This window comes from Anoplopoma fimbria, chromosome 9 (assembly GCF_027596085.1).
Source record: "Anoplopoma fimbria isolate UVic2021 breed Golden Eagle Sablefish chromosome 9, Afim_UVic_2022, whole genome shotgun sequence".
NCBI classification, from domain to species: domain Eukaryota; kingdom Metazoa; phylum Chordata; class Actinopteri; order Perciformes; family Anoplopomatidae; genus Anoplopoma; species Anoplopoma fimbria.
The window spans coordinates 24,553,342-24,567,772 of NC_072457.1; the positions used below are offsets into that span (position 1 = coordinate 24,553,342).

At 39.3% G+C, this 14,431-nt stretch overlaps 1 protein-coding gene across 1 annotated transcript in view; it reads right to left on the bottom strand.

The window, feature by feature from the left end:
• The window catches only part of tusc3 (tumor suppressor candidate 3), a 67,856-nt gene that overhangs the window by 3,094 nt on the left and 50,331 nt on the right, over positions 1-14,431 (bottom strand). Inside the window, exons 7-8 of the mRNA XM_054603891.1 lie at positions 12,143-12,206; positions 8,503-8,577 (exon numbers count right to left, since the gene is read on the bottom strand). Coding sequence (XP_054459866.1) covers positions 8,503-8,577; positions 12,143-12,206 — 139 coding nt within the window. The remainder of the gene's footprint in view (positions 1-8,502; positions 8,578-12,142; positions 12,207-14,431) is intronic.

The following is a 14,431-nucleotide window of genomic DNA, read 5'->3' on the forward strand; positions in this document are numbered from 1 at the left end:
ACACTTACATACTCAAATACACAATAGGGCCCACTCAGCAATCAGCGTATGTGTGCGCTTTCTTTTTCCTTCTAGTCATATGAGGATCAAAGGGCATCAGCCAAGAGGGTAAATTGTTGGAAATACTTTGTCAAATTTGACTTTGAATGAAGAATTTTGAGAGGTGAGAGGACAGATCTGGGGTTAAATAAAGGTTACACTGATGACTAATTCAAGACAATGTCCTGACATGCAATACAAACCTGTGTGTGTGTGTGTGTGTGTGTGTGTGTGACATTGACCGAGTGACTTGATTGAGAGCACTGCATATTTGAGTGTGCGTCTCCAGGGAGGGCCCTTATGGCCTTGTGTTCCCCTGAGTTGCCACATCTACATATGTGCCCGCGAGGACGTGAGTCTGTGCATCTTCATTAAGTATAGTGGGATGTATTTCCCAAAGCTCATCAGTTATGACTGAGAGGCATCTTTATCTTAGTATGCTTCCATGGATAATGACACTCAGATACACAGACACACTAAGCATGCTAATGAAAGTGATTTATGACCTTGGCGAAATGACAAGTTGTTTAAGCCCAATGATTTCCCTCAGTGACAAAGGTGGTAATCCGTCTTTTGACTGTATGACTTGGCTCCATTCGAATCCTGATATATTGGCATGGTAGAAATAAATGTACCTTTCCCCAGCACGGGGGAGCCAATAAACATATTAAGTTAAGCCTACCTCATTAGGAGGACAAATATGAATAGATGCTAAATGGTTCTTCACAGTTAATTATTTGGTTAGCAACTGGCTTCAAGAGACATCAACTGACTCAGCCTCTGGATACGACCACCCACAATTGTTTGATTATATTTATGCAAAACTGTTACAGAAAAGCTGCTGCCTCTTTTGTTTGGATTATTAATGTCCACACTACCCAATTAGAATTGAACAAGGGCTTGTAGATAAATGTTTAATGGGCTCAAGTTCTTGGTAAACCTGTTTCTTTACTATTCCAACCAGAAAAACAAACTAGTATCACACATACTGCACATTGAAGTGAGGCACATCTATATGTGCAGGCTGTGAAAACTAATACTCCCCCTTTAGCTCTCCCTATTAAAGAAAACAAATGAAGAAATAACTCTACATTGATAGTAAATTGTGTTTTTTCTTGGGGCATTTTATTATCACTTATCACAGCTAGACAGATAATAAAAAAATACTTTGAGTCTTTGCATATTGGGGTCATGTCTTATAGTTGGCTGGATTTAATTGGGTCGCCAATATATTTCCATAAGGGATGTCATGCAACCATGAATTTGGAAGCCCATACAAATACCAGTAAAATTCCACGATTCTCGATACCCAATTCAAAAGCACGGTAAAAAAACCAAATACAATAAATCCCATAGCTTTAATATACACTTATTTATTACCGTTTGCATACTGGTCTTTGTGGATTTAATATTAATCCTGAAAATGTCTGGCCAAGAGCTACATTATACATGATTACATTTGACACATCATGATAACATTATAATTGACCTTGACCCAATACTTATTTTTACTGAATAGAGCTTGAACACATCATAATGTAACTCAATGTATCCTCCGTACATATGCTGTAAGCTCCGCTGTTTAGCCAAGCAGAATTTTTGCGATTTTGGTGTCGCCAACCGGCAGCTAACAGCTGCTCGGTGCCTACAGTACTTGCGGTACTATAAGAAAACAAGTGCAGTCACATTTTCCGATTTCTGGCATTGACCTGGTACAGATTACTAGCCCTCCTGCTGATTTCAACCAAAATTTGTTGTTCACAATGAAGCAATATCAGGGAAAATATCTACGTTCCTCGAGACGATGCCCTGATGCTCGGTGCCTACAGTACCATAAGAAAGTGCCGTCACATTTTCCGATTTTTGGCATTGACTCGGTAACAAAGTATCAGACCTCTTGACAATCCTATTCTCCCATGTCTTGAAATTAGGTACTAACTTTTGTGCTATACAGCACGTTGGCATTTCGCCAGGCATATATGGTAAATTTTGAGTTCTGGCCTTGCTTTACTTTACCTTCCTCTACTGTATTTTGTTCCTTCACAGAACCATCTCACTTTTTCCTGACTCTTCAATTTCTCCTTCCCATTCCGTTGTCTCCCTCCTTTATGTTTCACTCCTTTTACACTTCCAGCTTCCTTCTGTCTATCACAGCCCCCCCCCATCATCCACTGATATTGCATATGTAGTCATTTTGTAACTCCATTTACTAGTTCAGTGACTCCCTTGCTGAGAAGCCACGTGTGCGCTGTGATTTCTGGGGCAGATGCTCATGGAAGCAGCAGATAACTTCCTGTAGCTGCACTCAGCAGTATGGAAGCTATATGCCAGGGATTTAACACCCACATTCAGTGATTACACTACAATTCAAGCCTAATCCTCTCTCCATTACTGACAGGCGACTATTCGCTGTGCTGCTTTAGAATGCACTTATTTAATTTGTGTGTCCGTATGTGCGTGTGTCAACTCAGTGACAGCGGCGTGTGGGATATATAACTGTTTATTTTATCCAGGCTCGTGTCTGGATATTGTGTGTGCTTTACGTAACAGGCCTCTGTAAGCATTAGCATGCTTGCGCTTAACATTTTATCTGCATGATGTCTTTGCTTCAGTATATTTAAAATAGCAGGCAGAAATTACACAAACAAAGAGGTTCAATTAAAGTAGCTGATACAAATAGACAACAAAATAGACATTTCTGCAGATAAAAAGAGAAGGGAAAGACGGGTCAAGAGAAGGAGTGAGCTGGAGAATAATTGGATGAAAGGGGAAAGGAGAGAGAGAGACCTGTTGTAAATGATGGAGCAGACAGAGAATTGATAAATGAGTAATCTTTGATGTACACGTGATATGTCAGCCTTACACAGGTGACAATTATGCGAGCACGTATGCATGTGTGTGTGTGGAGGTACTCAAGTGTTCTTTTTCAGCCCGATACTGAGGAACAAGTCTTGAGGTAGTTATAAAGTCATTATCATTTTAATTGCCAAGCTTTAACATCTCAAGGAGAACTTGTGCGTAAAGTGGAACAAAAAGTTGATAATCTTGCCTTCAGTTTTTTTTTGGGTGTGTGTGCATGAGTTTGTGGCCTCACAGAGGCATTGAAAGGCTTCTGGAGTTTCTTTTTCATCAGACTCCCTCTAATTAAAATCCACTTGTGTGTAACAGTGTCTCTGTGTTTGAGGTAATTATCAGTACGGGCCATCTAATATCTAACTCCCCTTCGAGTAATCTAGAGATTATGCAGAAACTATGCTTGGGCAGTAAAGAAAAACGGTTGAAAGCAAGAATCCCATTAGTGTGGTTAAGAGACCACCGCCTATTTCAAATGATAAACTGGGTTGCAGGCTCGACGCTCAGGGACCGTCTGTCCTTCAATCAAGAGATTTTTTGATTCACACATTTGTATTTCCTTTGGACCAACAAATTACAGCAGGTCAATGGTCCTGCATGAAGAATTTTAAAGTTCTCTGTCAACATATTCTCAGTCCCAACTCGTCAAATACCGCCGCTTGGTCAGTGGCCTTATGCTTCAAACGCTACACATACACTTCTAGCGCCAATTTGAACATGTGAGCGACAGCATAGTTGTAACATGCATAGTCTTTTTAAATAAAAAAGACTTCAAACATATGTTTACTTAGTTCTTAGATGTACTTGCGCATCAAGACTACTTGGTTAGGTTTAGGAAAGGTTCCTGGTTTGGGTTAAAATAAGTATCATAGTCATGTAAAATAACTATGGTAAAATAAGCCAACGTTGTTTCACTTCCAGTCACATTCTGCTGCCAGAGACACACTGGCTTAGAAGTCTGAATGATATCTGAGATTCACCTTCACTGTGATCAGCTTTGTGCAAAATCTACCACTTACCGTTCCTGTGGTTGAATGTGCACTATGCTGGACTGACTATGCCTTTACAGGGGGTCAGGTTACATCGAAATTTCTTCGACTTTCAAGAGCAGGTGTAAAAATGAAAACTATGGCTGCCAGAGCCTTTCTGCTGCAGTATCTCTGACTTTAGAATGACCTGCCTGAGGAACTAAGGAATGCAGCCATTCTCCATTGTTTTAACAAAACTTAAAATGAACCTTTTAAAAACACGTTTTTAATGTCACCCAAGGAATCTTGTAAGCAACCACTTCCTGTGCCTGCAATGTTCTTTGCTTTCATGCCAAATTTGTATCCTTTTTGTTTTTGTTACTTGTCTTCCGGCACTTTACAAATAAAATGTAAAATTATTATTATCATAAAATGCTCTGAGCTATATAAGTACGTAAGACAACATTAATTCACTGAGTGACATTTATATTCTAAAAGTAAATAAACAAAAAAAAAAAGCCTCTTGAGAAAGTAAAAGAGCAGAGATAATGAATAGGCAAAATAATTATTTCATGACAAACAAACATAGGGAGGAGCATGAATGAATATGCATATGTTAAAAGAGCTGCTACTGCACAAGTGGGATTTTAACGCGTTTGATGAGACCTTTACAAAAGTGCATTTGACTCCTGGTAATGTTGTAATCCGGGGATATATTAGCCACATGCATTATATCTTCCACCTGCTCTGGTATGTGTGGTATGTGGACTCAGAAGAGCTGATCTGCTGCCTCTACTGTGGTGGTCCACCACCTGTTGAGATGATTTGTATTATTCCTTACTTTTGAGCATTGAGTTTTTTTGTCATTCCATTTGTCAAGCATAAAGTAGCTAACTAATGTTTCAAGGGTACTATTCCCCAATAGAATACATTTTAAGATTAAAGAAATATTCTGACAATTTTGTGAGTAACAGTCACATATCATTTTTTCATGGTTCAGCTGAAGTGCAGCCTTGGTAAATGTTTCAGAATCTCTTTCCTTCAATAAGAATAAGACTATTTAAATGTGAGGTATGACTAAAATTTGACTCCTTGATTTCTGAGCTAACAGTGTGTTTAAGCTCTCCGTCACTTCCAAATTGTGACTAGTTAGTGACTAGCATTATTAATTCTTGCATTATTAAATCAGATGTTAATTTCACGCAGAGTGTGAGTGCAAAATGAGTTTGATTTGCACAGAAACATGATTTGGGATTTTAAGTGGTATTTGTTTAGAAAAGGAACAATTTTGATTATCAGAACAAAATGAGAGCCTGCCAGTTAGAGAGTGTTTGATAATCAACTTTTAAATATTTTAAGTTTATCTTGACTATTTACAAGCTATCTAAATCATTTTCTTGACAGAGCATATCAGGTTCTTTCTGACTATACCACATACATCTACCTGCTAGTTAAAGTGTATCAATCATTAAGCATTCACTGAGCACATCTAAATGTTAAAACTAAATACTGTAGTTGTGTCTTCAGAGGCAGGTATGGGGCAGATGAGGGGTCATCTCAGTGATTTACTGGGAAGTTAAACAAGTGCTTCTCATTTTTAGAGCTGCTCCAGCTAACTGGCAGTTATGCAATTACACTTCATACTAATGAAGCTACTGCGATGATGGTCCATTTACACATAGTGTGTGTGAGAACATGTGTGCAGGAGAGTCCCATCTCAATATTAAGGCAAAAGCTGTCGACAGAAAATAGAAATATAAACACCTGGCAACTCACATGCAGACTCACAACGTAGTATTACAACTACTTTGAAATAAAACACAAACAACTTTAAAAGTAGCCTGTGGAGTTCTCGATCTCTAAGTAGTATTGTGGAGCAGTTTTTCTACATATTGGTTCCCTCTGTGTTGTCTTGTGCAAATTGCAGTACGCTCAAGAAATAGGGCATGTATTCCAACAAATCATAGGCTACTGAGCAGAAAGATTGAGCGGTGACTCAAACACATTTTGTCCTAATCAGTGGAGCCTTGAGTGGTTGGGGAGGAAAGTAATGAAATGTTATTTTCCAGTGAGCGAAAGTAGAAGCAAGGGGCCCTGCAAAGAAATAACTGATTATGAGGTTGCAGTGTGAAAGTCCAATCTCAAAAAAAAGAAATCCTCTCAGCACTCACGGTAAGTCTAACAGATAATAAGATACTGAGAGGAAAAATTATTTATATCTGAGGTTAATGTTAGAGCAGATGACGGCCTTTTCTAAGAGATCAATGAGGCCAAACTGTAAACAGCAGCCGGGAGAATTTCTTATTAATATCTGAACTTGTGGTTTGCCTTCTACTTTAGGAAATGTGTTTTTCTTAGTGTTGTCAAAATGAACTTGTTCATTTTTTTGTGATGAATTTGAAATGAATCTATTTAACGCAGCTGTGTTTCGTTTACTTTCTCTTACAACTGACACTGAGTCAACCCACCAAACCAAACCAACCTGGCTGAAGATGGATAAGGACAATGATGGCGGGAAAGTTTCCTCTTCACCTCAAAGCCAAACACACTACTCAAACTACAGAGCTTCACCAATCTAAATTACAGCAATATGGTATTTGTGGTAGAAAAAACTGCAGTGAGAAGGTACGTTAACTAATGCTTTTGGCTGAAATGGAAAGCTTAACACAGTCAAAGATGATGGACTGAGAGGAATTATTAGAATTGCATTGGGAGGCAAAAGAGCAAGGTGGACAAACATGCTTGAGCTAGCGCCCCCTGGCTCACAACTTCTATCGCTGCTCTTCTGCTCACAAAGCTTTTACCTGCTCGCTCACGATTTTGCGCTTTGACAGTAAGTGGGCGGACCCATTCACCATTGTGACCATTGGTATGAGGTGGTTTTAAATCCGCTACTTAACACTACTCTACTACATCTCAGAGGTAAATATAGTACTGTACTATAGTGACACTACAAACATACGATGATCTCATAGAATATGATGCTTGCTGTAGATTAAACTAGCCAACAGTATATAAAGGAGTTACAAACATGCAACATAAACATTAATGCATCAATAATATATATCCTGAAACATCAGATGTAATAGTAAAACACTGACAGTGAACATTTTTCTGCACAGGAACTTTTACAATAAGTACATTTTCCTGATAATAACATACTTAACAAAGGTTTTGAATGCAGGACTTTTATGCATAGTGGATTATTATTGTATAAGTACTTTTACTGCAGGAAAATATCTGACTTATTTTTCATCCATTCATTACTTGTCACTGATTTAAGTTTTAGAACCCACTTGGCAAACAGTTAATGTACAAAGAGTTGTTCCTAACCTTATCTCCAGATCGTTGACCAGGTCCAAATTATTGTTGATAGTATGAGAGATGTAGTACAGTAAAAAGTACATTATTTACCTCTGAGATGTAGTACAGTAAAAAGTACATTATTTACCTCTGAGATGTAGTACAGTAAAAAGTACATTATTTACCTCTGAGATGTAGTACAGTAAAAAGTACATTATTTACCTCTGATATGTAGTACAGTAAAAAGTACAATATTTACCTCTGATATGTAGTGCTGTAGTGTTTAGTGGCAGATTGAAATCCACTTTTATACCGCCACCTAGCCTCTGTGTAGGGGGTAATGTCCGGCCAATCCAAAGATGTCACTAGATTTGATTGTGACTTATTGCGATGGCTCCGCCCACTTACTGGAGCGAGCGAGCATGTGAAAGCTTGTAAACAGAGGAGCAGCGATAGAAGTTGTGAGCCAGGGGGCGCTCCTTACGCTCAAAGCTTGTTTTCTTCACGCAGACTTCAATTTTGCTCGCGAGAGCAGAGATATTCTGTGCGTAGTGATGTGAAAGCGCTCGCATGGATCTCATTTGTGCTCGTGGATACTGACAGTGATTTGCCTTCATAGATAATGAATGGGACCTGCCATTGCTTGCACTTATTGTGAGTAAGACAGAAGAGCGACACAATAGTGAGGCATGTGCTGATCATTTCCCCTGATAGTTCAGACAGACTGGTCTGTGTCAGCTACTGGCTGAATGTCAAGGACTAAGCCCTATTGTTTATTAGGATGGCGTGTAGAAGATTCAACATTATGAACAGAAATCATACCTTGGTTTTTTTCATATGTGAATGGACTATAGTGACCTATTCTGAAATTCAACTGGCATTTTAACTCATAGGCTTGGTTTTTAATAATACTTCTGTTAGTGCATATAAGAAGTTTAAATGATGCTATCAAAAAATAGCATTTGAGTTTAAATATATTTCTTATGAGTTGATTCTACATTAATTCCATCATTTTACAATTAACTGTCCATTAAAAGCTTCAGTCTGTTATGGAAAACAAAAAATATTAATCACGATGAATCGCATTAGTTACTGTTTGTCAATTGATCGACGACCCTAGCTTTTCTCAGTTACAGTAAAAAGACTTAAGGCTTTATAGGATGAAAAACCATGTGCTTCCAACATTGGGTGTTGCAACGATAAATCACCTACCTGTTAGTCACAAGGTGGCCTTGGCATCAATGCCGCACACACACATACACACATACCTTGTTACATTACTGAGAATTGCTTCACTCAGAACTTGAGCTCGAAAAGGGAAACAAAAAGTATTACTTACTTCTCCTCTTGCCAACATCTCCCTTGGAGGTGGCAGCCTCATTTAGCAGCACCATCCCCATGGTGATTGCAGCATCTGGGACAAGGTTGTCAAGGTAACAACATACTTGGATACAGGAGTGGGAGAAGCTGGAAGTACACACTGACCCAGGAAGAAGGGCTGGACACATATATGCACTTACAGATACACACATATGTGCATGAGAGCACTCAAACAGATTAGCCAGAACATCAGTCTCCGTATGACCGCACTGAGTTTATATAAAAGGTTTGGCAATCCAGTACAATATCCCTACAATAAATACTTTTCAATTAAATCTCACAACCATCATGTTTTGTTGGGACTGTGTCAGAGAGGAGATCCTTAAGCTGCAAATGTGGAGGAGCCATAGTTGAACAGTATTATGAAAGGGAGAAAAGGTGTTTTTAAATGGATCACAAACAGTTTTGTGAGAGGGCAAGAGATCACTAAAAAAAAACTGCAGTGGTTATTGCTGATAAAGCTGACAATAGAGAGGTGGAGAACATATTTCCTCTGCAAGGTTTTCTTAATTTCTTTGATGTTTTTGAAGCGTTTTCCCCTCGTCTATGTAGAGAGCTTGGACGAGGTGGGGTTACACTGCTGTCGTGGGCCTGTAAAGCCCATTGAGATATTGTGTGCCATTTACCGAAAAAATCAATCGGTCATTGTATTATGCACTTGTAGTATTTAGCTATTGTTTAAGTTATATGACCTGTTGAAAGTGTTACATAAACCATTAATGATGAACAGTTCAGACAATTTTGTAGCAAGCAGCGCTCCATTCAACACTTCAACACTGTTCTAAAATCACTGCAAAGCACAGTCTCAGGTGGCTTATAATTACAGATTCCTTTCTTCAGCGTGCGCTGCATACCAATCAACATGACTGTAGAAAACCTGAAGGGGTGCACAAACAAAGGCTGCCGCATGGGGGGATGCAGAGCTAAAACTCAGGCATCGGCCTATATGCGAAAGACATGATATGCTGCCGTGACACGAATGATAAATAGTTAACGGACTTGTTCTAGTTCTATGACCACTAAGAGCGCTTTCACACTACATGTCATTCATCCATTCACACCCATTCATACACCACAGGCATATATTATATCTGTCGTGGTGCACCATAACCACTCTGGGAAATTACACTACATCCACATGCATATCATTAGAATAAAATATATATTGATCCTGTGAGGCTGATTTATATTAAAGTGCAACAGGACAGCACTGGCTTATGTGCACATGACCAAAACAAAAACTTCAAAAGCTTTCATACTTGTTTTCCTTGAGACCAACATTTCAACCAAGTGCTTCCAACCACTTCATTGAAACTGCTCTGCTTTGGAGATTTCATCAAAATACCAAATTGGCACGAAGCAAAAAAGAATCTGCAAGTAATTCAACTCTAGCATGTTGACACGAAATACCATGATTGGCTACAAGCCCACCTTGTTCAAATTCATACGCTTTTAGAGCATTGTGTCCTTTGAAACACAAACGAATATTAGCCCTCAATGTTTAATATTCTGCTTTAAAGCTAATATCGATATTCTTACATTGATAAGTATACAGTTAACGGTGTTCTCTCTATGGTGGATTTCAGACATTTTCAATCCGCCGTATTAAGAAAGTTTTTCAGATAATTGCTAATGCTGTCTAACTTCATCATTTCAAAAAATAATATGTTTTCATGTGAGCTGCTCTGTGAGCCATTTTTGCAACATTTTCCTCAGAAACATGTCGTTTGATGTAATCTTTGCTGGAGTTTGAAGACCTGTAAGGAACAGAGAGCAGCTTCCATTATGAAGACACTTAGATAAAAACAGTCCATTAGCTATACGGTAAGAGGCTGATAGGATATAGACATTTTCCTGAGAGAGAATCCCACCCTATGTGTCTTTACCAGCTGGGATTTTACCATGGCAGACGGTTCAGCCATAACGAAGCTTTAACAAAGAAAGAGGCCTGCATGTAAAGTGGAAGGCCAGAACTGGGTGAAACTGTGCAAACCCCTGTCAGGTGTCAAAACTTCCCCTATGTGTGAGATTTGGTTCAAACCAAAACACTGGTTCCTCATTGGACCAGAGCCACAGGAACCCCAGGGAGTCCCTGTGACACGGCCATGATGTCACCTAGGCTATATAAACCTGTGCTACCTTCACTGTGGGTTGGGTAAAAAGAGGTAAAAACAACGTTGCTGCCTTTAAAATAAATAAATCCTAAGTCATGGTCTAAACTTCGCTGGACGAACAACAGACTGGTTTGGATCCCGAAAGAGGAGCGGATCACTTTCCCCCTGCTCCGGCATTTTAACCTGCAGAAGGAAGAATGCTGAATTCCCTGATTGCTTAAGTCGACATTTGCGGTTTTCTCTGCAGCCATAAAGGATTCAGCGTGCTGGACAACCCACCGTTGGAGAGGTATGGTCCCTGGATCAAGGCTTCGAGAAATCCCGCCTACAAATCTGAAGAACAAACCCCTGCTGCCACACAGAGGATTTGTTTGCTGCTTGACCCAACAAGACTTGCTTTAAAAGACTGAAGAATGCACCTTTAAGCCATCTCAAGTAGGATGCTTTTGCCTGGGCAGAGATCATAGTGTGTTTTTAACCTTGCATTAATGTCAATAATTTAAGTTTCATACTTGGTAATAACCAAACAAACTCCTGCAAGATCTCAACAGTAGCAACAGTCAGTCTACATGTCAGGATGAGAGAAATACATTTATCTGTTTCTATTTCATCCTAAAATAGAGATGCAACTTCACTAGGTACGTGTGTGTGTGTGTGTGTGTGTGTGTGTGTGTGTGTGTGTGTGTGTGTGTGTGTGTGTGTGTGTGTGTGTGTGTGTGTGTGTGTGTGTGTGTGTGTGTGTGTGAGGAATTATACAAGGTTACATCCATTGGGAAACTGCATCTACGACAGTCGTAAAATGAGTTTACACCACCTGCACAGACAACAGCGTTAAAGCAGGTGTGAATGTGTGTTTCATTTAGATGTAATCAGATGGGCAGAAAATAAAAAAATAAACCGTGTTAGCGTGGACAAACAAATATTGCTCTGCAGCAGGTGCGACCTTGGACCTGCTATTTCCCACCGGGACAAACACAACAGCTAGCAATGAACGGTATCATTACCCACACAGATACGAAAGCACCAGTGCAAGAACACACAGATATACAAGCAGACAGAAAATAAGACAAACAGAGAACAGAAAAATCTATCCTGCCAAAAGAACACAAACAAACACACACAAACACACACAATCATCATGGGTTGCATTTGGGACAACTCAAGCAGGGAGGTGAAGTTAAACGAGGACAATCCCCGGTCTCTGTATTGTCTGTTTGTTCAGTTCAGTGGGCAGCCTCCCTATGGAGAATGCACACAGATGACAAAACATACGGTGCTCAGACACATATATTTACACAATGCAGACACGTATAAGGTGGCTTCCAATGTGGTGTGTGTCAGCAAATGGAGAATTAAAGGAATTAGTACCCCGAGATTTCTCAGATAGTTAAATTGCTGTGTATGATTAGCATTTTATTTGCACCGTATTTCTATTTATGCCAACACGTGAAACAATCAAACACAATCGCGTTGGTGAAAGGATACTCAGAAGAAGGATGATGTGAGACTCAGCCACAAACTGAGCCTGACTGCTGCCATGAATATAACTCTGTTGAAGAGAGAAAGAGAGACAGACATATTAGATTAACATTGTTCATTTCAATTGAAAAAAGGTCACAGTAGGTTACACCCTTAGTGAAATTTCTGAATTAAAGAAATAAAGAACAATCCAGAAAGGAAATGGAGAGCTGAGTTAGGAATGGTGAAAAACAGTATTGTGCAGTAGGCAAAACCAGGAAAGAAGAGAAAGGGATCTGGAAAAGTTTCAATAAAGAGGTCCATTTTTTTTTTTTTAAAACCTCTTGCTTGAACATTAAGTTACAGAAAGAGTAACCCGGCAACTATCCTGAGAGATAAACTTTTAAAGACTTATGAACCTGGCATAAAATATTTCTCAAATGTATTTCTCATAAATGTCCCCAATATAAACAAAACTGGGCTTGGTTGGAGCCAAAATGGCATCCAGTATCTGGCTTGTTCTCATGTTTTGCTTTAATGGACACTGAAGATCTAGAGTGGTCAATACTTTTTATGAGAGGATATGTCTTATATTCAGCAATGCAACAATATTATTTTGTGTGTGTGCATGTGTGTGTGTTTGAGACAAGCACAAATGGTTTTTCAAACGTTCAAATATGTCATTTATGTGTGCGTGCACATCAGTTGCATGATGCATGAGTGCTTGCTTTTGTATTGCGAGTCATAAAGATGTCTCCCCTGTAGTGCGTAGGTGTAGTACAGGTGCTACCTTTTCACTGAGTGGGCAAAGAGGTCAATCTAACCTTACAGGAACACTCGACGGAGAAAAGGTTATATTAACCCTCATTCACTGCCGAAACTCTGAATGGAGAACTGTTAAACTTGTAGGTAGCGTACAACCATTTCTTTATGCATCTTTTCAGCACGATCGCTGCTTTCAAATCTTTCAGAGAAAAAAAAAAAATAGTAGACAAAGTCAGTCAAAGAGATCTCATAACATCCGTTTTGTTACAGAAGAAACGGATAGCGTTCATTCACCGGAAGTCAGTAATGCCGCAGTCACAGGTTGTCATTAGTCATCTTTGATTGTTTGCCGATTCTTAAGAGTGCAGTCGTTAAGTAAATATGAGCCGGTCTGAGGGCGGATGGCAGAGGAGCAAAAGTGAAGGAAGAAGGGAGTAGAGTGTACCAACAGTTTCCGTCAAGTGATTTAAGATAATACATTTCCAGACCTGCTGTATGACTGACTCATGTACAGATACTCCCAACATATAAAACCTCTTTTTACTTGCCAACAACCAAAGTTGAACAGGTTGCTTTCAAGTCTTTTCAAACAGAATGCTTATAATTAGTGCAAATAAATCACAGCAAAACTAAGCCCCCATATCGCTATGATCCTTTCCACTGCGAATCCCAAACTTTCCTATTTCCCAGTGCTGTGTTTTTTTGTTTTTTTTTCTCCCCCCTGTTTTACTACCTTAGAGCTCCTTATGTTTATTTGCAGGGACTGATGATGCAACCACAGCACATACTCTGTTGAGATTTAGTTGAAGATGGGGAACCAAGATAAACTCGATGCTAGCAAGCTTGATGCAAGTACTTCAACATTAGTAATGAATGTATTTACTAGCCTCACAAAACAATGTTGTTGTTTTCTGTTAAGCGGAGACATTTCTTCATTGCACCACTATGTACTCAACCCTGAATTGTGTGCACCATTAAACTCCAAAGTATTGTTTTAGTATTAACATGTATAAGCAAGGGTGTTTGTCGCTACCAGTCTGAGTGTCATTATCACCTTAAAGTTAATGGCGTTTTGCAAAGGGAGTTCATTTTAGTCACTCCACACTTCTTTTGAGAGTTTTTGAGAGGATTCAAAGTAGAACTGGTATTTGGTTACAGTTTGGACATGGACATCAATTTAGTCTTCCTAAATCTCAACAATAACCCTTGAAACCTGACTGTAACAATGTATTTTTATGTAAATACATTCCAACTAGCCAACCAGTCTGGCACAAACCCAGTTGAGGTGTCAATTTGCTCTGTATAGATCTCTGTTCCAGTCAGTACCCATTGTCTCAACCTTTGAAGAAAGTCTCCCACACAATGGTTAAAGCTCAAACGCTGCACAAGCAAGCTTCTCTGATAAGACGTCAGAGGCCCAATTCGAGTGGCATCCATTTGTGTGTGACGGGAGAAAAGCAGAGAGAAGGACAAAGGAAGACAAAGTGGAAGTCTTGTGGCAATGAAACAAATAGGAAGGTCTTTCGGTGTGTTTCACATTGTTGAATCCCA